This window comes from Bos indicus, chromosome 3 (genome assembly GCF_029378745.1).
Source record: "Bos indicus isolate NIAB-ARS_2022 breed Sahiwal x Tharparkar chromosome 3, NIAB-ARS_B.indTharparkar_mat_pri_1.0, whole genome shotgun sequence".
Taxonomy (NCBI): Eukaryota; Metazoa; Chordata; class Mammalia; order Artiodactyla; family Bovidae; genus Bos; species Bos indicus.
This window is the reverse complement of record NC_091762.1, coordinates 97,858,954-97,881,207: the sequence shown is the minus strand read 5'-3', so window position 1 is coordinate 97,881,207 and position 22,254 is coordinate 97,858,954. Positions and strand designations below refer to the sequence as shown.

The following is a 22,254-nucleotide window of genomic DNA, read 5'->3' as shown; positions in this document are numbered from 1 at the left end:
GTCTGGTATGCTGCAGTCCATCAGGTTGGAAAGAGTAGAACACAATTGAGCGACTGAACGACGACAACAACAAAATTTATAAATCTATAATATTTATCAGTATTTACTTGTTTAATAGGGCTTCCCAGGTGGCACTAGTAGTAAAGAACCTGCCTGCCAACGTAAGAAACATAAGAGATGCAGGTTTCATTCCTGTATTGGGAAGATCCCCTGGAGAAGGAAATGGCAACCCACTCCAGTATTCTTGCCTGGAGAATCCCATGGACAGAGGAGCCTGGGAGGCTATAGTCCACGGGGTTGCAAAGAGTTGGACATGACTGAAATGACTGAGCATGCATACACTTTTTTAATGTCCATTTCCCCACTAGATTGTAAGGGTTAGTGTTGTGCTCACTATTTCAACTACAATACCTGAGAAACTACTTGATAAATATTTGTGGGAAGAGGAAGGAAAGACTGAAATAAGATTCTGGGCACAGGGAGAGAGAAGGGAGAAGAGAGGAAGAGACGGAGGCAGCTGGGGTCCTGGCTCAGTTCAGTTTGGGTCCCACGTTAGAGCCCCACCGACATCCTTGCCTGGGCAGAAAAGGAGTGGACTTTTGGGAGAATGCAGCTCCCACAGCTCTCTCAGCTTCCAAGTATGTTGATTATCAGCCTGCTGATGGTCAACCTACTCATGGCACAAAGAATATCCTAATACCCCCAAAACCCCTGATCGTGTTCTGTAATAGGATCAAGGGCCCAGTTGCCTGGGAGCAAACCAGTGACTTCAGATTGATGATGGTCTCTTCTCTTTAACAAACCTGACACCCTCCCTTTGGTTCCACCCCTAGTTGTCTCCTTGGGGATTCACCTAAGACACCGCTTTGTTCCATGGCCCCCACTCTGTCATCTCTCCTGTCTCATGTCTTGTCTTTGGTCATATCTCTTTACTCTTCTGTGAATAGCTGTTTGGAACCTATAAACCATATTACAGTAGGCCTAACAGGATTTACCATGTTCAGTCCAGTTCAACTCAACATATAGTTATTGAATACCTATTATTAACTACATCAGAAAAAATGTGGGGGCTGTTCTCTTTAAGAAGGAGATGGCAGAAGAAGGAGGTGTGGGGATTCTATCAGGGAGGTTGCAGTTAACACTGAGCTCTGAGGGGAAAAACTCAGTTGACAACAGATACCTCCTGCAAAATTTAGAAGCAACTTCTCTCTGCCAGGAAAGCTCATCAGGATGGATCAAGAGTTCAGGGTAATAATGGAGTTTGGTGAGCATAGCTAACAGCTTCTTTTGTAGACAAGGAGGGGTGAGTTGGAAAAAGAAGCAGATATGCTAAAGCTGTGGCTATGTAAGCCCTGATGGCAGGTGGGCTGTAAAAGGCCTAGGGAGGCAAAGCTCCCAGAGAAGGATCAAGATGGCTGTTGAGTTAACTACTTTGCACCTAAGCACTTACTTTTTCATGAATCCTTGCTTGTAAAAACAAGATAAATAGACTTGCTTTTATGTACACATTTTTGTCTGGCCAGTAAAGACTGCTCTTTAATTTAGGGTATTCTTATTGGCATCTTCAAAGAAAGCAAGTAAAATGTGGTACACAGGTGTATCACTGAAATACCCCAACTCTGGAACCTTTTCTGTTTTAGCAATCGTGTCTGTCACCTGATGGCAGCCGAGGGTCATAAGGCACGGTCATCAACGTTGGAAGAGACTTGCATGCAATCTCACTATAATGTCTCCCAGACAATTGCATCTCCTCCATGCACTATTTTTTTTTCTTTTTTTTTTTCCATGCACTATTTTTGACAGTGTCATTTAGCTTCAAGTTGAACACTTTAAGTAAGGCCAAGTTCACAGCTCACATACCCGTCCCATCATCGGGCAACTCTAATGGTTAAAAAGCTCTGTTTCTCTATCGGCCTTACCTCTTGCTTTGGCTCCAAGTGGAAGATGTCTGTCATCTCTCATAACTCTTCAGAGTTCTCTCAGCTATGAAACCCCAGTATCTTCTCCTATTTCTCACAAAGTCTTGCCCCTATGAACAAACTCAGTGTGCATCTCCCCATTCCCCATCTTCCTGGAACAGCAGGTCCTTTTACCTGGAAATATGTTCATCCCTACACCACACACTGCAAGTTTGGCTACATGACTCCAGTGAGGCTCTCCTGTCCTGATAGATCCTCGCCTCTTGGGCCAGAGTTGCCTTGCCCAGAGGTGGCCATGTCCTCCCAGTCAGGCCAAGCACAATCCACTTGGAACTTGGAGCTAGAATATGAGAGGGAGTCACTCTCTCTTGTGGAAGAAGTGCTGGATGTGATACTTGGCACATGTCCCCTACAGATACAGGAGGCCAGGCTGCAATCTTTGCCTATATGAGGCTCTGGGATTCTTCTAAAAAATTCTCTCTTCTTTGTAAGTTAGCACAAGTTGTATTTCTTTTGCTTGTAACCCAAGAGCCCTGACAAATGTAAGTGGGTATATTTCCTTCCTCCATGAGATCTCCACAATGGAAGCTGGTGTTTGTGAGGGGTGAGGAAGGCACTTGTTCAGTTCAGAGAAGAGACCAGCAGGCCTAGTCCCTCCCTGACTTTGACCCTGAATTCCTCATTTGCAGCCCCTGGTGGACTGTCCCAGTACCACATCGCCCCTTTCCCAGATCAAGCCGTCAGACCAGCAAAAGCTGAGGAGGTTCAGTTACTCACAGGGTCGTTGTACATCTGAATGATGAGCTGTTTCACCCCATGCAGGGTGGGGTGGGCCCATGGAGAGGGATCCAGCCAGTGGCGGTTCAGGTCGAACCCCATCAGAGAGCACCTAGGCAGTACCCAAAGTCAGAGTCAGTACACAGAGGACAAGCCAAGCTCCTCACTTCTCCAAAACACAGTTAGGAGTGGGAGCAGTCATTATGTCACTTACCTAGTGCAGTTTTTTTTTTTGGCCAGAGATAGCACTGAGCATATTTTACATGTATTAATTCAGTTCCTTTCAACAGCACTATGAGGGCACTGGTATTATAATTCTCACTTGACAGGAAAAAAAACTGAGTCACGGAGAGGTTCAAACATATTTCTGTGGAGCCGTCTCACTTCCGTGTTCATGCCCTGCGACCATCGGACACATGTGCTTCTTCTATACAGGGCCAGAAAGAAGGCTCAGGCCAGACCACTGGTATCCACACTGTTCCTCCCTGTCTCACACTCACAGCCAGTCCATTGTGTCTACCTTCAAAATATACTCAGAACCGAGCACTGCTTTATCACCTCCTCTACTGCTGCTTTGAGCTTGGACCAAGCTCAGTATTGCAATACTCTCTTACCTGGTCTTGTTTCCAGCCTTGTACCTCCCACCCTACCTCTCATCCTAGATACCCATCCCCATTTCCCATACAATAAACAGGGTGATCCTATTAAAGCGTAAGTCTGATTATGGCCCTTCTCTGCTCAAATGGTTCTCTATAGATGCAGAGTGGAAGCCAAAGTCCTTACCACCAGCTACAAGCGACCATGTGGTCCCCTCTGTTGTTATTTTTTTTTAAGTAAAACTTTTATTGCTTGTAGTTCAAACTCTACATACTCAGAAATATTGTTGCTGTTGTTCAGTTGCTCAGTCATATCACACTCTTTGTGACCCCATAGACTACAGCATGCCAGGCTTCTCTGTCCTTCACCATCTCCCCAAATTTGCTCAAACGTAAGTCCATTGTGTTGAGGATGCCATTCAACCATTGCATTCTCTGTTGCTTCCTTCTCTTTCTGCCCTCAATCTTTCCCTCTGTTATTGCTATGAGCTCAGCTCTTACCACCACCCCCTGCTGCTTCCATGCCAGGTTCTGGGCTCCTACTGTTCCTCCAACACACTGGGTACTTCCAGCCCCAGGACTCTTGTACAGCTTGTCCCCTTGGCCTGGAAGCCTCTTCCTCCAGATAGGTACAGGATTCATTCTCACTTAGCACTAATCTTAGCTCACAGGTCACCTGCTCGGTGAGAGCTACCCTGCCCACCTTCTCCATGACCTCCCTTGGGCACATTCATTACTTCACTAGGACAAGTGACCATGACCTCTGACCTCCCCATCTCCCTCTTCCTCCTGCTCTTCCTCCAGACCGACTCAAAGCCCTACTTGTCCTTGGGAGGAGGAACCTTCCCCAGGTTTCTGGGTCTGTGCCTCCAACTGCTGGACCTTTGCATGCTGTAGGCACTCTCCAGGCCAGCCCAGGTTGAGGGACAAGTTCAGAAACCCTGTGCTTGCTCACAACTCAAATGACTGTACCCATCCTTCTCCTGTCTCCCGAATGTCTCCCACACAGATCTGATGATCGTGCTTCCTTGATCAAGATTCATCTATGATTCTCCATCACTTGTAGGATAAAATTCTGCTCTTTGCAGATTTTTAATCAGATTTAAAACTGATGATGGTCTTTCTTTGCCCAAATGTCCCCCTTTTTCTCTCTATCCCTGTCTTACAATTTAATCCATTCCATCTTGTTTCCCAAACCCTTCCCTCTATTCCTTAAGTAATAAAATTTAACCCCCCTCTCAGGTGGTAAAGAATCTGCCTGCAATGCAGGAGACCTGGGTTTGATCCCTGGATCAGAAAGATGCCCTAGAGGAGGGCATGGCAATCCACTCCATTATTCTTTCCTGGAAAATCCCATGGACAGAGAAGCCTGGTGGGCTATAGTCTATGGGGTCTCAGAATTGGACACGACTCAGTGACTAACTATACATTACTGCTACAACTTATTACATATACATTCCACCTATCACCTTGCTCAGGAAAAAAATAAAAAGGACTCTATCAGGGACCACCAGTAGGACCACTCAGACTATCTCACCTTCAAGGTGGTTGGGGAGTAAATAATAATAATTTCCTCTCTCACTTAAAATAAGTGGGCTGGGAATCCCATGGGGGAATAATTAATGTTTCGTGGGGACATATGGGGAAGGGCTTCATTGAGGAGAAGCCATTTGAGTTGGGTCTTACTGAACGAATGTTTGATGGTGTGGGGCAGAAGGAAAAGTGTAAGCAAAGAAAGGAATTATGAAGCCACCCAGGCTTTTGGAGGAATGTGGGCAATTTGGGTTGATCAAATCACAGAGCATGTAGTGAGGAGGTGGTGACAGTGAATTATAAAGGGAATGGGAGGGGAAATGTAAGGGCCCCCAGTGCCTGGCAAGTAGCTTCACTGTTTTAGCTTCACATTTCTGTATTTAGATGACTCAAGTGCTGATGTTGGCTTCTCACTGATGGTGGAGTAGAAACAGAGTTTTACATGCATGTTACAATATCATTACCATCACAATCAAGGGGTCACAGTCAACAGAAGTTACTGATATTGTTTGTCTCAAAAATTAAGTACTGTACTAAGTGTGAAATACTTCATTCATGTCAACCTTATGAGGGAGTGCTTTATTATGCCCATTTTGCAGATGTGGAAACTGAAGCACAGAGAGGCTACAAACAACTTTTCTGAGAGAACAGGTGAAGTCATAATCAGCTTATGAACATTCTCACAATTCCATGCAAGAAATTCACAAGAAACACAGCCTAACATAGTCTAGAGAAAGAAGATCTGCTCACAGGCTCATGTCCATTTATAATTCAGGACCCTGTGATGAGGATTAAATGAGATAATACATGTAACAACTTTAACTTCACACAAGTTCTGGCACATGGTGGCAATCAAAAATGTTACGTTGTTGTCTCCTTGTATTTTGTCATGGTTTGTGCTACATGCTGTATGAGTGGCGTAAACTGATAGATTTGCGATCCATCAGGTGCTGGCGTGGGCAGTGGACAGTGGTGGTCAGGGATGACCTCCTGGCTTTCTCCCCCAGTCTGGAAATCAGGCAGATCTGAGTTCATATTCATGCTCTCTTCCCTCCTAATGTCGTAGGCATCTGTCCATTTTCTTCTGTCAATGCCAGCATCTGACTGTGACTAGATGGAGCAGAGTTGGGGAGAGTTCATTCCTCTACCATTACAAGATGCTGAGACTGTGGTGGTGCCTTTTCTCTCACCACACAAGAGAGATGGGCCAGATGACCTGGCAGTCAGGGGAGCAGCGAGAAACCCAGACTTAGGCCACAGCTACTTCTGCTCAGGACTTAAACTTGGATCAGGTGATGCGAGGCTGGCAGCTGGGTCATACAGCACTGCTGTGGTGGAACAGAGGCAGATTGTTCCTGCCAACAGCCTTTTTTTCTGTCCTCCAGAGCTACTCTGTTGGTTGTTTTCCAAATCTGGACCTCCAGCTTCTGCTTCATTCTGTTAGCTCCTTCCTATAAATTTAATTTTTTTTAAGTGGAAGGGTCAGTCCCTATTTCTTTAACTGAAAACATCTCTAACTGTATGGCTCTGTGGGCAAATTTATGGAAAACTCCAGCAGGTCCTTTATATTGTCTGCTTCCCAGTGGCTGGTCACCAAGCAGGTGAAACCATTGATTTGGGTGTTGTTCCCAGAGTTTTTCCAGCCTTCACTGAGCACCTAAAAATTTGGAAGGGAACACTGTCATTGATAACAGGATTTAATCATAAACAACTGTATCCTTAGAGATGGTTAGCTTACTTATTTCTCCCTCTTCCAAATAAGAATGCCTTCAGCAAAGTCTTGGCCAAGTCACTTGTTCCATGACACCGCCAGGCCCCGGTAGTCATCATCCTCCCAAACAGCTTATCCCATTCTTGGAAAGCTCTGTTAAGAAAATCTTCCCTGTCTTTAGCTGAAATTCGTCTTCCAGTGACTTTCTCCATCAGTCTCAGCCTTCCCCCACAGAATAACACAGAACAATGAGGTTATGTTGGGAAGACTAGACACTTTGGAGGTCAATTAGGCTTAAGTTTTGGCGTACTCCTTAGCAGCTATGTGATCTTAAAATTTCTTTTTTAAAAACCTCTCTGGGTTTCTGTTTTATCATATGTAAAATGAAGATAACAACCTTGACCTGGACTGCACACATGAGCTAATGTCTACAAATGGCTCAGCAGAATCCTCAGACAGATTGAACCTTGAAGAAAGGGGAGCCAGTGATGACAGTGGTAACCGTGGTACATTGTTGAAATTGTCTGAGCCTAAATATCATCTCCTCCAGGAAGGCCTGCTGACTTGCTCTCTGCAAACACATGGTGGGTGTTTTTCCTTTGCTCCCGGGGCATCCATCGCCCCCACATCGGGGTGGCTACCACATAAGATATAGTCATTGTTAAATCTGTCTTCCCCACTGGACCATGAATTCCCAAGTGCAAGAATGATGCCTTGTTCATGTTTGTATTCCTGTGCCTGACAAAAAGCCTGGACTGCAGCAGACATTAAAGATGTAGTTGTTGAATGAACATTTCATTCTTTCTCAAGCATTTTCATATATCCTATATAGTTCTCAGAAACATCCAGCCACACAGGCAGATTGCATTTTTTTTCAAGTGAGAGCACTGAGGGCCAGAGAAAATAAGCCACTCTTCCAAGGTCAGCTAACCAATACTGCACAGGGCCCACACTGGAATCCAGGAGGTGTCCTGGCCCTGGACTCCATGATCTTCATACCTGGTCATGCTGCTTCCCGAGAGCCTCTCTGATTCAAAAAGTGAGATTCAAAATGGAAGGAAAAGTGTCATTGCTGAGAGATCCTGAAAGATCCACTCCTTGATCCAACCTTCAGATGAAAGCAGAGTATGGCTGGGGATTCAAAGGCAACTCAATCCTCAAGAATCCTGGAGTGCTTTAGAAGCTAAAGCATTCATGGAACTCTTAAATCAGCAGTACCGGTTCGGGGTTCTTTTTGAGCTGATTTTTAAAGAAAGCTTCTATTGGCAACCAGTCTATCAGTAGAAAGACTGATATTTATTGAAGAAAACATCTTAGTAAAGTTGTAGGAGCTCTGCCTAGGGGCCAGGGGACAGGCCTCACCTCTAATGTCTATGTCATCTTAGGATGACATCTTAGTCCTCTCCCTCTCCTAGGCTTCATGCATTTTGTAGAATGAGGGGGCTACACTTCATGCATAAAGGACTCTTCCAGGTCTCTCATTAAATGATTCAAAGGCATCACTAACTGGGCTTTACCTCCAAAGCTAGGGAGTTGGAAGAAGCATACATTTTGAATAAGGTTAGGTTGAAATGGAGAAGGAAATGGCAACCCACTCCAGTGTTCTTGCCTGGAGAATCCCAGGGATGGGGGAGACTGGTGGGCTGCCGTCTCTGGGGTCACACAGAGTCGGACATGACTGAAGTGACGCAGCAGCAGCAGCAGGTTGAATATAAAGAGAACAACATAGTCTAGGAAAGGGATTGATACAGTTTTTAAATAAAATGCCAAATAATAAAGAATTATCAATATCTTAACATTTAGAAAACTAAGATCATGGCATCTGGTCCCCTCACTTCCTGGGAAATAGATGGGGAAACAGTGGAAACAGTGACAGACTTTATTTTTTAGGGCTCCAAAATCACTGCAGATGGTGATTGCAGCCATGAAATTAAAAGATGCTTACTCCTTGGAAGGAAAGTTATGACCAAATTAGACAGCATATTAAAAAGCAGAGATATTACTTTGCCAACAAAGGTCCATCTAGTCAAGGCTAGGATTTTTATAGTTGTCATGTATGGATGTGAGAGTTGGACTGTGAAGAAAGTTGAGCGCCGAAGAATTGATGCTTTTGAACTGTGGTGCTGGAGAAGACTCTTGAGAGTCCCTTGGACTGCAAGGAGATCCAACCAGTCCATCCTAAAGGAGATCAGTCCTGGGTGTTCATTGGAAGGACTGATGCTAAAGCTGAAACTCCAATACTTTGGCCACCTCATGCGAAGAGTTGACTCATTGGAAAAGACTCTGATGCTGGGAGGGATTGGGGGCAGGAGGAGAAGGGGACGACAGAGGATGAGATGGTTGGATGGCATCACTGACTTGATGCAAATGAGTTTGAGTGAACTCCGGGAGTTGGCGATGGACAGGGAGGCCTGGTGTGCTGCAATTCACGGGGTTGCAAAGAGTCAGACACAACTGAGCAACTGAACTGAACTGAACTAACATTTATTGCATGAGTTTTCCAACATTTGAGATTTGCATCAGACCCAATCCTTACCTCTAGGAGTTCTCATGTTTCTCAGAGCTTTGAAGAGAAGATGGGAAGTTTGTCAAAGTCAAGACAAGAGAGAACATTCCAGAGTTGGTGGCATGTACAAAGTCAGGGAAATTCTATACATTCTTAACAGTGTTATGCTTGTGTCCTTCACTGGGTCACAGGCACTAGGAGGTCAGTGCTGGTGCAGGTTGTTTCTCATCAGTGGTTTCAGGACCCAAATCAACTGCCTAAATACAGGGGAATGAACAAGATGACCTCCAGATGCCTGGCCTTCACCCCTATGATCACCACTTTAGAGTCACTGTGTGTGAAAGCCAGGGTTTCTACTCTGGGCCTCTGTCTCCTTGGTCCTCTATTATTTTGTTACTTATTCTCAAGGTAAAATTTCTGAATGGGCTCAAAATCAGGACCCAAGTTCTGACACAAGTGGGGCTATTTATGGTACCAATGATATAGAATATTTGACATTAGGACCATTCTAAAAAATACAAATTTATGAAAGTCAAGTTTATAAATAACTGTGTAATATGTGGCTTCCCTGGTAACTCAGTTGGTAAAGAATCTACCCGCAAGGCAGGAGACCCAGGTTGATTCCTGGGTTGGGAAGTCCCTTGGAGAAGGGATAGGCTACCCACTCTAGTATTCTTGGGCTTCCCTTGTGGCTCAGCTGGTAAAGAATCTGACTGCAATGTGGGAGACCTGGGTTCGATCCCTGGGTTGGGAAGATCCCCTGGAGAAGGGAAAGGCTACCCACTCTAGCATTCTGGCCTGGAGAATTCCATGGACTATTCATGTAATATGTAACATCTTTCTCTTAAGCAGGAAATACTCTTGAGTATCTTTCCTTTTTTCTTCCAAACTGTCAGCCTAGTGAGGGTGGGGACTATGTCTGTGTCATCTTGCCCACCTCCATTCCAACTTCGTATACTACAGACCCAAGTGCAGAGAAGGTTCAATATATCTATTGAATAAATGAGTAAATGAATAGATGAACAAATGCATGAACAAATACCCTGAAGGTTTGCAAACACGGTCCAGATAATTACTTGAAGACATATATTGAAAAGTATTTAAGCACTTGTTACATGCCAGATACTCTCACAATAACCCAGTGAGGTGGGTAGAATTTATCCCCATTTAAAAAATGAGAAATAAAATCCAAGAGAGATATGACCTTCAGAAGGTCATTTGACAACCAGTAAAATATAGAGCTGGGATTCAAACCCAGGTCTGACTGAACTCAGTGACCCTTGGCAATCCCTCCAGCCATCAAGGAGGTTATATGATCTATGAAAGAGATGCTAGGCTACTCCCTTGTCTGCTCTTCCTGTATTGCTCTCCTCCTCCTCTGCCCAATGGGAGAGATACAATGGTTCTGGAGGACATTATTTAAATGGCAAATAAACACCTCCATCTTGTGAAGGACACCACACCTCATCCCTGTTGCAACAATAGCAGCTGAAACGAGAGCGATGATTTTAATTCCCCTCCTTATGATTTCCTTTTCATCTCCTCTAAAGGGTAGAGAGGAAGGCAGTTTGGTGGCTCCAGATCAACCTCACCCTGAGCATGTGGGGCTGTGTGATCCTGGAAGGGTGGCGTGGACAAGTGGAGATATATAGGGCATGCACACAATTGTCCCCCAAATGCAGCAGTTTTTCAGCATTATCAATGAGCTGAATTGGATTTAGCATATTTGCACCAAAAGCAAAATAAATATTGCTTTATTTAATGGCACTAAAAGGTTGAGATTCAATTGCCCTTGGCCTGAGGCAACTTCCAGCTCTATTGATTGGCCAGTGTCAGAATGCCAGGCAATCTATCATCAACAGCTGCTGCAAAATGCTTAGCAGGTGGGCTGGGCCCTGCTGCAGTGGAAACAGAGGGTAATGGGCAGTGCTCTTTGTCCCAAACACACACACAAGGGGCAATTATATCAACCCACTCCCCATCACCACCACTGAGATGTTTAAAGCATTTCCCTCATGTTCCTTCTTACATGATCACAACAGGGATGTGGCCCAGGCTGTGGAGGCAGAGAGGAGGATAGATAATCACGTAGGTTCCAACTCAGAAGAATTTGGGTTTGAGTCCCAGATCTACCACTGAGTTGTTTTATGATCTTGGACAAATTCATGTTTTGCTCAGAGATCTAAAAGCACTGGGAGGGCAGAGCCAAGTCAATTTCATTTGCCATTGAGTCTTCAGCGTTAGCCCAGTGTCAGGTACATAGCCAACTCACAGTAATGTGAAGAAATGAAATAAACAGAAAGGTTAAGTAATTTGCCCTTAGCCGAGCAAGGAAAAGGGACAGAGACAGGACTTGAATCTGGTGTGCCCAGCTCTAAAGCCTATATTCTTAACCATCACTCTAGTCTCTTGTGGCAGCCCTGGGAGTCAGTTCAGTGCCTGACAGAGGGACTCATATGAGCTGAGGGGTGGAAGTACCCATCTGGGTGGGCACTTGCTCTGGCCAGGTGGGAGCAGAGTCGCAGCCCACCTTGACCCCTGGACCAGGAGCCTGTGTGCAGTGCACAAACTGCATGTTTGTGGGAGGAGGCCCTGGGTGTGCCCAAGGTTTGCAGCAGAGCCAGGATGAGCACTTGGGGTCTGACCTCTACGGGTCAGCAAGGTTTTGACCCTGTCGTGGTGGTCCTTCTGGCAAGGTGGTAGGATTGGGGAAGGGGGCACTGAGACCACACCTGGGAAAAGGGTCATCTCTAACCCTAGACTCTCTGGTGCCCCTTCTCCCAGAGCTTATTCCTAATGGACAAGGAGAAGTGTTGGAGCACCCTTTCCCTCCCTGTGGAGAGCATGTGCTCTGGGATTCAGCCCCCTCCTTCTAGGCTCCTGCTGGACTTGGGGGGATTTCCATACTGAAACTGAAAGCAATTCTGAGAGCCAGTCACCAGTCAGAAGGATCTAAGGTTTCATAAAACCCAATTTCCATATTTCAAAGATAGGAAAACTAATGCCAAGGTCACACAGCTATGTAAGGGTAGAGTTGAAAGTCAATTCCAGAACTGATGGATTGTTTTTCTCTCTATAAAGAACACTGACAAAGAGTAGAGAACCATTTTAAAGGCTCAAGAGGGCACATTGTCTAAAGACCCTTGAGGCTTGTTGTTTAGTCACTAAGTTGAGTCTGACTCTTTGTAACTCCATGGACTGTAGCCCACCAGCTCCTCTGTCCATAGGATTTTCCAGGAAAGAATACTGGAGTGGATTGCCATTTACTTCTTCAGGGGATCTTCCCAACCCAGGGACAAAATCCACATCTCCTGCATTGGCAGGCAGGTTCTTTACCACTGAGCCACCTGGGAAAAACCCCAGCCCTTGGGGCCAGGAATTAGCTATTTCCATTTCTTTACTGAAAAGAGGCAGAGGAAGAACTGGAGGGAAGAAAAGTCCTTTAGCTCTTCACAGATCTGGAAACTGCCAAGACCCTTGCCCACCTGGTCTGAGCCTGAGAAGTGCTTTGGTTGCAAATGTGGACTCCAGAGCCATGCTGCCTGAGTAAGATTCTGGTGTGGCCATGGATCAGCTGGTGGTTTAACCTCTCTGGGCCTCAGACTTGATCTGCAAAATACGGATTCTGCCTGCCTCAGAGGGTTGTTTAAAGGATTGAATGGGATCAGTCATGTAAACACTGGGCATACTGCCTTGTTTGAGATAAGTGCTACATACATGTTAGCTGGTCTTATGGTTTCATTCTTGGTGTGACACTCAGGATCCTCCACAAACCAGTCCCTACTTATTCTACCAGCTTCGTGCATCATGTCCCCCAGTCTCTATACACAGCCTTGCACATTATATGTCTTATGAGCTCGTTACAAAATGCACCCCCTTCTGCATGCTGGTGTAAAACCTCCAAGTAGCTAGGCTTGTCAGCTTCCACCTGCCCCCTTAGCCTTTGTTCAGTGTGTGAACCTACACTGTAGGTTCAAGGGACTCAGAGTCTTCTCCAGCACCACAGTTCAAAAGAAACAATTCCTTAGCACTCAGTCTTCTTTATGGTCCTACTCTCACATCCGTACATGACTACTGGAAAAAACCATAGCTTTGACTAGATAGACCTTTGTTGGCAAAGTGATATCTCTACTTTTTAATATACTGTCTAGGTTTGTCATAACTTTACTTCCAAGAAGAAAGCATCTTTTAATTGTGGATGGTGGGGAAGTAGAATTTTGGGGTGAAGTATAAGAAGGCCAATTTTAGCCACAGATACAAGCTATGGCTTCCAAATCCTGCTTCTATCAATAATAAAGCTAACATTCTGACCTCTATCTTTCTGACCCCTTTATTTCCTCCTACATGGGTGGTAGTAGGCTGAGAGTGGGAGCAGAAGCATGATGAGTTATCACTCCTACATCTCCATGGGGGATAATCATTAAAAATTATTAGAATAGGGTCTGACAACTTGTAAAATTCCATTCATGATTATATTATTATAATCACTGTTGTTACTTAACAGTATTATTCTTTTGGTTGAGAATGTGTTGCCGATCTCTCTATCTGGCTAACACCCACTCATCCCTCAAGATCCATCTCACCAGCACCTGCTCCCTAAGGGCAAGCATGGGCCAAGCCCCCCGCAGGTCCCCAGTTGATGCTTGGGACAAAGTACTTGCTGAGTGAGCATTTGAGCATGGGGCAAGGGAGATAATCAGGGACAGGGAAGCCTGGCATGCTGCAATACAGGGGGTCACAAAGAGTCCACTGAGCCACTGAACATCAACAAGGGAGACAGTGGGAGGTGAGGCTGAGGAAGAGCTTCCTGAATGCTGTGCCCACCTTGAAGACAAGGCTTATGAGTATAGGTTCCTTCTGACGGTATATAGGGCGCCCCCAAAGAATTGTACATGGAACTGACGCTATTCCATCAGTGGTTTCGGAACTAAGACTGGGAGCCATGAAGTTCTTGATTCCATCACAATGTTTTGCTCCTCCGGACTCCCCAGCCCCTAATTCTGGGTAACTGTCCCACAGAGGCCTGTCTTCACTGTAGAATCAATTATTAAAATCAACTCACTATCAACTCTAACTTTGAAAGGCTACTTGAAGGGACAGAGATGGGGAGCAGTCTCCACAGACATCTAGCCATCTGGCCTTTTCTGCAGAACCTGGCTGGGAAGCTCATTTGAATAATTGGTTTTGGCGGTGTGTACTCATGGGTTAGACACCTGATTACGCTGCCAGCCCGGTGTCCTTTCAGCCTCTGTGGAAACATCACTCCGGTTATATAAAAAGGGAGAGAGTCTCTGGGAGGTAAGGCTTGGTCTGGCCCCTGTGTCACTTGCGCTTCATCTTGAAAAACTACATGACTCACATACTGTGTGACCTTGAGCAAGTTACTTAGCCTCTCTGTGGCTTGGTTTCCTCTTTGCTCAAAGGAGCAGGGTGATTTCTGCCCAGTCTATGCTTTCTTGTAAGGTTCTCAGAGAAGGAAGGGTGGGAGGGTGGTTGGAGTGTGGGGCTTGTGACTTAGCAGGGATGCAAGTGGAAGGATTGAGGATGACAAGAGGTCAATGTCAGATAGCGATAGGCAAGTAGGCTGTACCAGGAGAAGTATGTCCCCAGAACTAGGCTTGTGATGATTCCTTCCTTCTCCTGTGCCACTAGCTAGCTCTATGAACTTAAGGGAGTTACCTAATCTACCTATGCCTCAGTCTCCTCATCTGTGAAATGAGAATAACAATAGGATTGTTTTAAGAATTAAATAAAACAATACATGCAAAATACCTAGAATAAGGCCAGATCCAGGAGGTTCAGTAGTCTATTTATCATCACCATTATCATGGTCATCAGCACCACCATCATCACCAACACTCATCATTATAACTTTTCCATCCTGGACACCATGTCTCAAATATAGACCATGACGAACATCTGGAGCATGTTCAGAAGACAGCAGGAAGGACGGGGAGAGGACTGGATTTCAGCTCACATGTGGAAAATCGTAAAGCTCTGGGGGTGTTTGGCCAGGAGAACAGGAGCTGACAGAGGTTGGAGTGAGTGAGGAGTTGGGGAGGTGTGGGGACACACAATCCTCAAACAGCTGAAACGCTACCACGTAGAAGATGGGTCAAACCTGACTAATCCTTCAGGGGCAGAAAGCAGAAATGATGGCTGACAGATTTAGTGTGGATATGCTGCTGCTGCTAAGTCACTTCAGTCGTGTCTGACTCTGTGCAACCCTAGACAGCAGCCCACCAGGCCCCACCGTCCCTGGGATTCTCCAGCAAGAACACTGGAGTGGGTTGCCATTTCCTTCTCCATTAGTGTGGATATAAACAGCCTCTAATAGTCAGAGCTGGCATCAGTGTGGCGCTTCTTAAGGTTCCCCTGCCCTAGGTGGGGCCATGCACAAGCTATCTCTGAGGCCCCATCCCACTCTAAGGCTGACGAGGCTGAGAGAGGCAGCAAGCTGGCAAGGGGGGGGGGGGGCGGGCAGGTGGCCTGTGTGGGGAAGGAGGCATAGTGAGAAGTGGCTGGCAGATACCAGTTGGTGAGGCAACTTGCAGTGGATCTTTGTGCTCACTTCCAGTTGATGAAAAACGCGCAGTTTTATGCTTGTCGAAGAACAAATAGAACACTGATGCATATTTTTTACATAGCTAATTTTGTTTTCCGTTCTATTTTGGACAGTTAAGAATGTTTCCTTCTTTGGCTATTGAGGTGAGTGGGGTTGGTCGGTTACAGCGTCTGTACATGCATGTGTATGTGTCCCTATGTGTGTATCTATATGTGTGTTATGTTTGTGTTTGTAAGTGTGTGTATGTGTGTGCAGGAAATACCTCCCCTGGTGTTTTACCCTCTGCCATATGTAATGATGATTGCTGTAAAAATTTCTCCTTATATCCCTTCTATGTCTGGTGGACTGTATACATTCTTCAAAAACCTTCCCTCATCACCCATAGTCAGAAGGAATCACTCCCTGCGTTTACGATACAGTGTAGCCACGGATTTAATTTGTAGCAGGCTAGGCCTGGCCAGCTTGGATTCATAAACCTGATCTGACCCTTCCTGCTAGGGGACCCGGGGCAAGTTCTTTGGTATCTCTGGGCCTCAATTTGCTTCTCTAATTAAAAAGGGGCCATAATACTACCTCCACCTCAGGGTTGTTTTGAGTGTTAGCAGGGATGATATCTATAATGTGTGGTTAGTAGGCACTTAGACACTAGCTCTGATGATGTCCAGGCTTCCACAGCATGACACACACCCTTCTAGTACAAATACTGGGCCTCTTATTGCCAAAGGCTGCCTCTGATCTCCATCTGCTTCCCTAAGGCGCAGCACAGGGCTTGACACTCAGCAGGCCCTCGACAAACCTTAGTTAAATTGGATTTACTGCGCTGGAGCATTCTTTGCTACGTAAAGCTCACCAGGGCCAACAGACAGAATGTGTTGCAAGTCTGCGGGTTGTAGCAGCATCCGTTTCCACTGCGGGGTCTGCAGCGCCGTGCGATAAAGCTGAATCATTTCTGCACCACCCGTGGAGTTCTGTTCCTCTCCCCCATCTCCAGACTCTCAAGAAGCACTGAGGCTTCCCAAAGATGAGAAATTTCACAGCATCCTGATATCTTTTGGGTAACTGCGTATTTTATGATGACTAATAGGCAATTACTATGGTAATATTGCAATTCAGCATGTGTGAGGTTTGGGAAATGAGAAATTATGGGTAACTACGTTGGGCTCATTTCTATGGTAACAAAAAGTAATTGTCATTAAATATCAGTTATACGGAGGCTGTACCTGGTAATTATAGATTTTTATGCCCAGAAACATAAATAAAACCAATAAATTTATTCAAAGGTCTACGACTGTTTACTTATATGTGACTCTGTGGAACACACAATGACAAGCACCTAATTAAGAAATGCAAACCTAATGCAGAGATTCGTATTGTCATGTAGAGATGGAGAGTCTGTTTCTCAGCTGCAAGGAAAACTGCACATCACCCGGGCCCGGTGGGGTACAGGTAGGGACGGAGGGTGTCTCCTCTGAAAAGCAAGTGATGGGGAGGAGGAAGTGGCGGAGAGAGAGAATAAGGCTCCACTGTGTGGGGATGGCCGACCCACTGCAGGACGGTGAGAGCCACCAACAACCGTGGACCTCCTCAGCCCATCCCCCTGGACGCCAAAGGCCTGCCCACCTCTGCCTCGTAACTCTCATCTCTATAAGCATCTGAAGTTACAGTGTTTATCCCTCCATCCTTCCAGGCCTGAGATCCCCCCCCTAAACCTCTCCAAAGATGCTCAAATTGCATTGATATGTTATACCGCTATTTTTACATTGTGATAAAATGCACATAACATAAAATGTAGCATTTTAATCATTTTTAAGTGTACAATTCAGTAGTATTAAGTATGTTTACAATGTTGTGCAACCATCACCACCAGCTATCTCCAAACCTTTTCCTCTCGTAAAACTGGAACTCTATACCCATTAAACGATAACTCTCCTCCCCCAGCTCCACCAGCCAGCCCTTGGAAATCACCATTCTACTTTCTGTCTCTATGATTTTGACTACTCTTAAGTACTTCATATTAGTGGAATCATAAAATATCTGTCTTTTTGTGTCTGGCTTATTTCGCTTAGCATAACATCCCCCAGGTTCATCTGTGCTGTAGCTGTACCATTCTTGACAGAGCCTATCTCCAGCGCCTCTGCTAAATGATGAGAAGTATCTGCACTTCATTTTCCTCTTCCAAGAAGGCAGAGGGGAACTGAAGCCAGGGAGAGACGGGTCTTGCCCCAGGATGAGAAGGCTCAGGAGAGTAGGGAAAGCTACTAGTTCTCTAGTTCCGCTAGTTCTCTGCTTCTGCCTCCAGCTTGTAGGACACTGGCAGTGTCTGGCAGTGTAGGGAGCCCCGAACACACCAAGGGACCTTAAACACAGCTCTTCATCTCTGCAGACTTGGTTTCCCCTTTGCTCAAATGGATATAATAAAAACTGACTTTCCTTTCTCAAACAGCTGTGGTAATGATCCAAGGTGGTTTCTAAGTGTAATGCCCTGTACAAGAACTAAGTGTGGCTCTGAACCCAAAGCTCCCTAAATCATTAGAGCAGCTCATTATAGTGTTTATGTCACAACAGCATAAGGTCAAAACAACCAGGGTTAGGAGGCTGAGTTGCTGAAAATAAAGGGTTGGGAGCTGAGGGCATCTGGTGATGATTGCTCTACCTGTGAACACAGCTCCAGGCAAGAATACTGGAGCGGGTAGCCATTTCCTTCTCCAGGGGATCTTCCCAACCCAGAGATCAAATCCATATCTCCTGTACTGCAGGCAGATTTTTAAGTGTCTGAGGCATTAAGGAAGCCCCTGTGCCACTTCCTAGTTACTAAGCACTGCTCTGGAGTTTATTGACTCATTTGGATAATTATATATCAAAGGCTGGTTCTGTCCTGGGAACTGTGCCAGGCTTTGGGGATAAAGTCCTGATTTCAGGGAGCTTACAGTCTAGAGGTGGAGACAGTCATTCAATAGACAAGCACATGATTACAAACTGGGGCAAGGGCTCTGAAAGGATAGTTCAGAGTGCTCTTGAAAGAGGGTAATGGGAAACCTAATTTATATTGGAGAATCTAGGCAGGCCTTTCTGTGTGTGTGTGTGTGTGTGTGTGTGTGCGTGTATTAGTCGCTCAGTCATGTCTGACTCTTTCTGACCCCATGGACTATAGCCTGCCAGGCTCCTCTGTCCATGGAATTCTCCAGGCAAGAATATTGGAGTGGGCTGCCATTCCCTTCTCCAGGGGATCTTTTTGACCCAGGGATTGAACTCATATCTGCCGCATTGCAGCCAGGTTCTTTATCTTCTGAGCCACTAGGGAAGCCTGGCCTTTCTGTGAAGTGGCATTAAATCTCAGACCTAAACTGAAGAAAATGGCCAGTTTTATTGGAGTGTAGTAAGTGAGATAGATACAGCAAAGACAGGGCTTCCCTGGTGACTCAGTGGTAAAGAATCCACCTGTCAATGCAGGAGACAGGGGTTCGATCTCTGGGTCAGGAAGATCCTCTGGAGAAGGAAATGGCAAACCACTCCAGTATTCTTGCCTGGGAAATCCCACAGACAGAGGAGCCTTGTGGGCTATAGTCCATGGGATTTCAAGAGAGTCAGACACAACTTAGGAGCTAAACAACAAAAGTGAGACAGATAGTATAGTTGGCCTGTGTTTTTATTAGACGCCATAATACGGTTGTTATCTCCTGTTACACCAGCTCCTATTATAGAGGGCTGCCAGAGAGTGTACGGTGGCTGCTATAACTCTGGTTCTCTCTGCTCCTCCCATAATCCAGAGTCTGGGAGAACACATAGGAGTCTAGTAAGTAAACACTGCTGCTCTTTTACACAAAGTACATCATCTATCATGGGACAGGTGTCATCATCAGCCATTAAATGCTAGAGTGCACCTTGTCTATTTTACTATAAATACCATGGTATTGGTACTTGTATTATTAAAATAGGGCTTTCTTGGTAGCTCAACTGGTAAAGAATATACCTGCAATATAGCAGAGCCTGGTTCAATCTCTGGGTTGGGAAGATGCCCTGGAGAAGGGAACGGCTACCCACTCCAGTATTCTGGCCTAGAGAAGTCCATGGATTGTATACTCCATGGCATCACAAAGAATCAGACAGCTTTGCATGGTCAAAGCTGGGAAATTGGACTCCTCTTTCTAGATTCGATTACATGGTTCTTTAGCATAGGAGAAGAAAAAGAGAAGGAAAAAGAGGAGGAGGGGTGGGGGCAGAAGAGGCACCTGGAGGGCATGGAGTAGATTTTTATTATTTGCAAGCATAGAAAGCCTCACAAAGATCCTTCTTCACAGAGTTGCTGCTAGCATTAAATGAGACAAGTGTGTGAGCGCCTGACATGGCACTGGGGGATGAGCAAGCAGAATTCTTGGACTGGCATTCTCCAGGTGTTTAATAATCCCAAACCCCCCTGGGGACAGGGTGGTGGTGGAGCAGGTGAGGGGTGGTGGGGAAAGGGATTTCTTTGGGAAACACTGAACACTATATTCCCCTCTTGGGATTCCTGTTTCCTAGCGTATTCAAAATGGAAAAATCTTAGTGTAGAAGAGAGTTTTTAACTTTGCCTAACTGTATGTTTCCCAAATTTACTTGAACTCTAAATCCATTCTCTCCCTATAATGCCTGGGCAAGTCCCACCAAACCATGGGACACTGTGCTGTGGCCTGTAGGGTAGCTCTGTGAGGGGCTGGCCTACAGAACCTCTAAGGTACCTTGAAACTCTCCATTTGTAGGCTTGATTATTATTTTTCACATCCCCCAAATATTTAATGGTGAATTTTCATGATCGATAGGCTTTTTGTTGCTACTCAGAGCTGTTTTAGCAAGAGGATTAATGCCTGTGGTTATAGATTTTCTTCAACTCTTGTAATGAGAATCACATACTCTCATTGGGAGAAGGCTGAGATTTTGAACTTCAGTACAGAACCATTTCTGAGGGGTGGAATTCTTTTATCCTGAAAGGCCCAAATCACAAAACTTGGACAGCTTGGGGACATATAGGAAGCAGTTACCACCCCAGCACCACCCCCAATGGCTATCTGAAGCCCAGAAAGAGGAGGCATTTTGGCCAAGGTCAAAGACCTCTTTCCAACTGGTTATCCCTGGACAGCATATGATGACATAAATAAGTATGTGGAATGGACAGTACTGACCTCTCTCTGACCATGGCTGCTCTTGTAATTAACCAGAAATGTTAACATCAATCAAATGGTCTTTCCACCACCATTATCGCCAACATTGCATTCTGTCCAGGAAAGGTGGAAAGGCACTGCTCCCAGGCCTGCAGCAGCCATAAAATCTGCCAGTGCTAATGAACCATGACTTGAGCCAATTAAGAGGAAGCAAAACTGTCTTTAATTAAGGCATCATGCCTCCCGTGGGTTCTGTCTAACTCATACCCAGGGGTACTAGGAAGCCTCTGTGGACCCAACTGCCACACTCTGGGAAAGCATTAAACCAGCTCTGTTTCAAAAGGACCTGATGGGATGTCAGGAAATGTGGGTTCTGGTCTGAGCTCTGCCACTGACCTTGGGCAAGTCCCATTTGATCTCTGAACCTCCGTGCCTTCATCAGGAAAGTCATCTCTTTTTTTTTTTTTTTTGTATCCACCAAACTCTTTTTGAGTATCTACTACATGCTGACCCTTGATGATAGGCACTGGGGAACACAAGGACCATTAAGGCTCAGTGTTTCCCCTCTGGTGGTTTTAGGACCTTGGGGTCCTTGCAATGGGGTAAGACATTCAATAGGCAGGCCTGTGGGAGCTCAGAGAAGGGAATGGCCAATTCTTTTTGGGGGGTTGGGGGATGTTTTTCAGAAGAAGATGTACAAACTGAGTTGCAAGGAAGGATTAGTGAGATGAGGGGTCTTCACTGGTAGTTTAGAGAGTAAAGAATCTGCCTGCAGTGCAGGAGACCTGAGTTTGATCCCTGAGTTGGGAAGATCTCCTGGAGAAGGGAATGGCTATCCACTCCAGTAGTCTTGCCTGGAGAATTCCATGAACAGAGAAGCCTGGTGGGCTACTGTCCATGGGGTCACAAAGAGTCAGATACCACTGAGCAACTAACACAAAATCACACAAAGTGACATGAGGACGAGACTAGGAAGCCCTGGACAGAGGGCCTTTATGAAGGTGAGGTATCAGGCCCCAACAGAACCTGTGTAAGGAGCCAGGTCTTCCTTAGAGTGGCCAGAGCAATGATTCTAAGACTAGAGGGTGGGGGGTGAGGCAACAGGTCACACAGAGTCTTACATCAAAGCTGGGGCGCTTGAATGTTACCTTGGGACTTCTAGGACCAATCAGCTCTCAAGCTGTATAATTTGGGCAGTGAAGTTAGTCAATGATTTACTGGTTGTGTGACTTTGGCCCAGTCTGTTGCCTCAAAGGTGAAATAAGGCTAATAACACACTCTATCTCAGAGGATTCAATGTTCTCTCAGCAGATGGTTCCCCGGGCAGTGGAATTTTCAGCTGTAAATTATGGGGCTAAGCCAGGAGAAAGAGCTCAAGATGTAAAGTGCATGAGTGAGTGTGGGGCAAGCCAGTATGCTCACACCAAAGAGAAATGCTGCCCACATGATGCAGGCTGCTGCTCTCCTTCATTAATAATCGCCAAGAAGAAATCCAGAAGCAAAATGGTAACT

The 22,254-nt window shown here is 45.6% G+C and overlaps 1 protein-coding gene across 5 annotated transcripts in view; it reads right to left on the bottom strand.

The window, feature by feature from the left end:
• The window catches only part of AGBL4 (AGBL carboxypeptidase 4), a 1,471,661-nt gene that overhangs the window by 112,130 nt on the left and 1,337,277 nt on the right, over positions 1 to 22,254 (bottom strand). For all 5 annotated transcript variants that reach the window (XM_070786575.1, XM_070786574.1, XM_070786577.1 and 2 more), the window contains one exon: positions 2,697 to 2,808. In XM_070786575.1, coding sequence (XP_070642676.1) covers positions 2,697 to 2,808 — 112 coding nt within the window. The remainder of the gene's footprint in view (positions 1 to 2,696; positions 2,809 to 22,254) is intronic.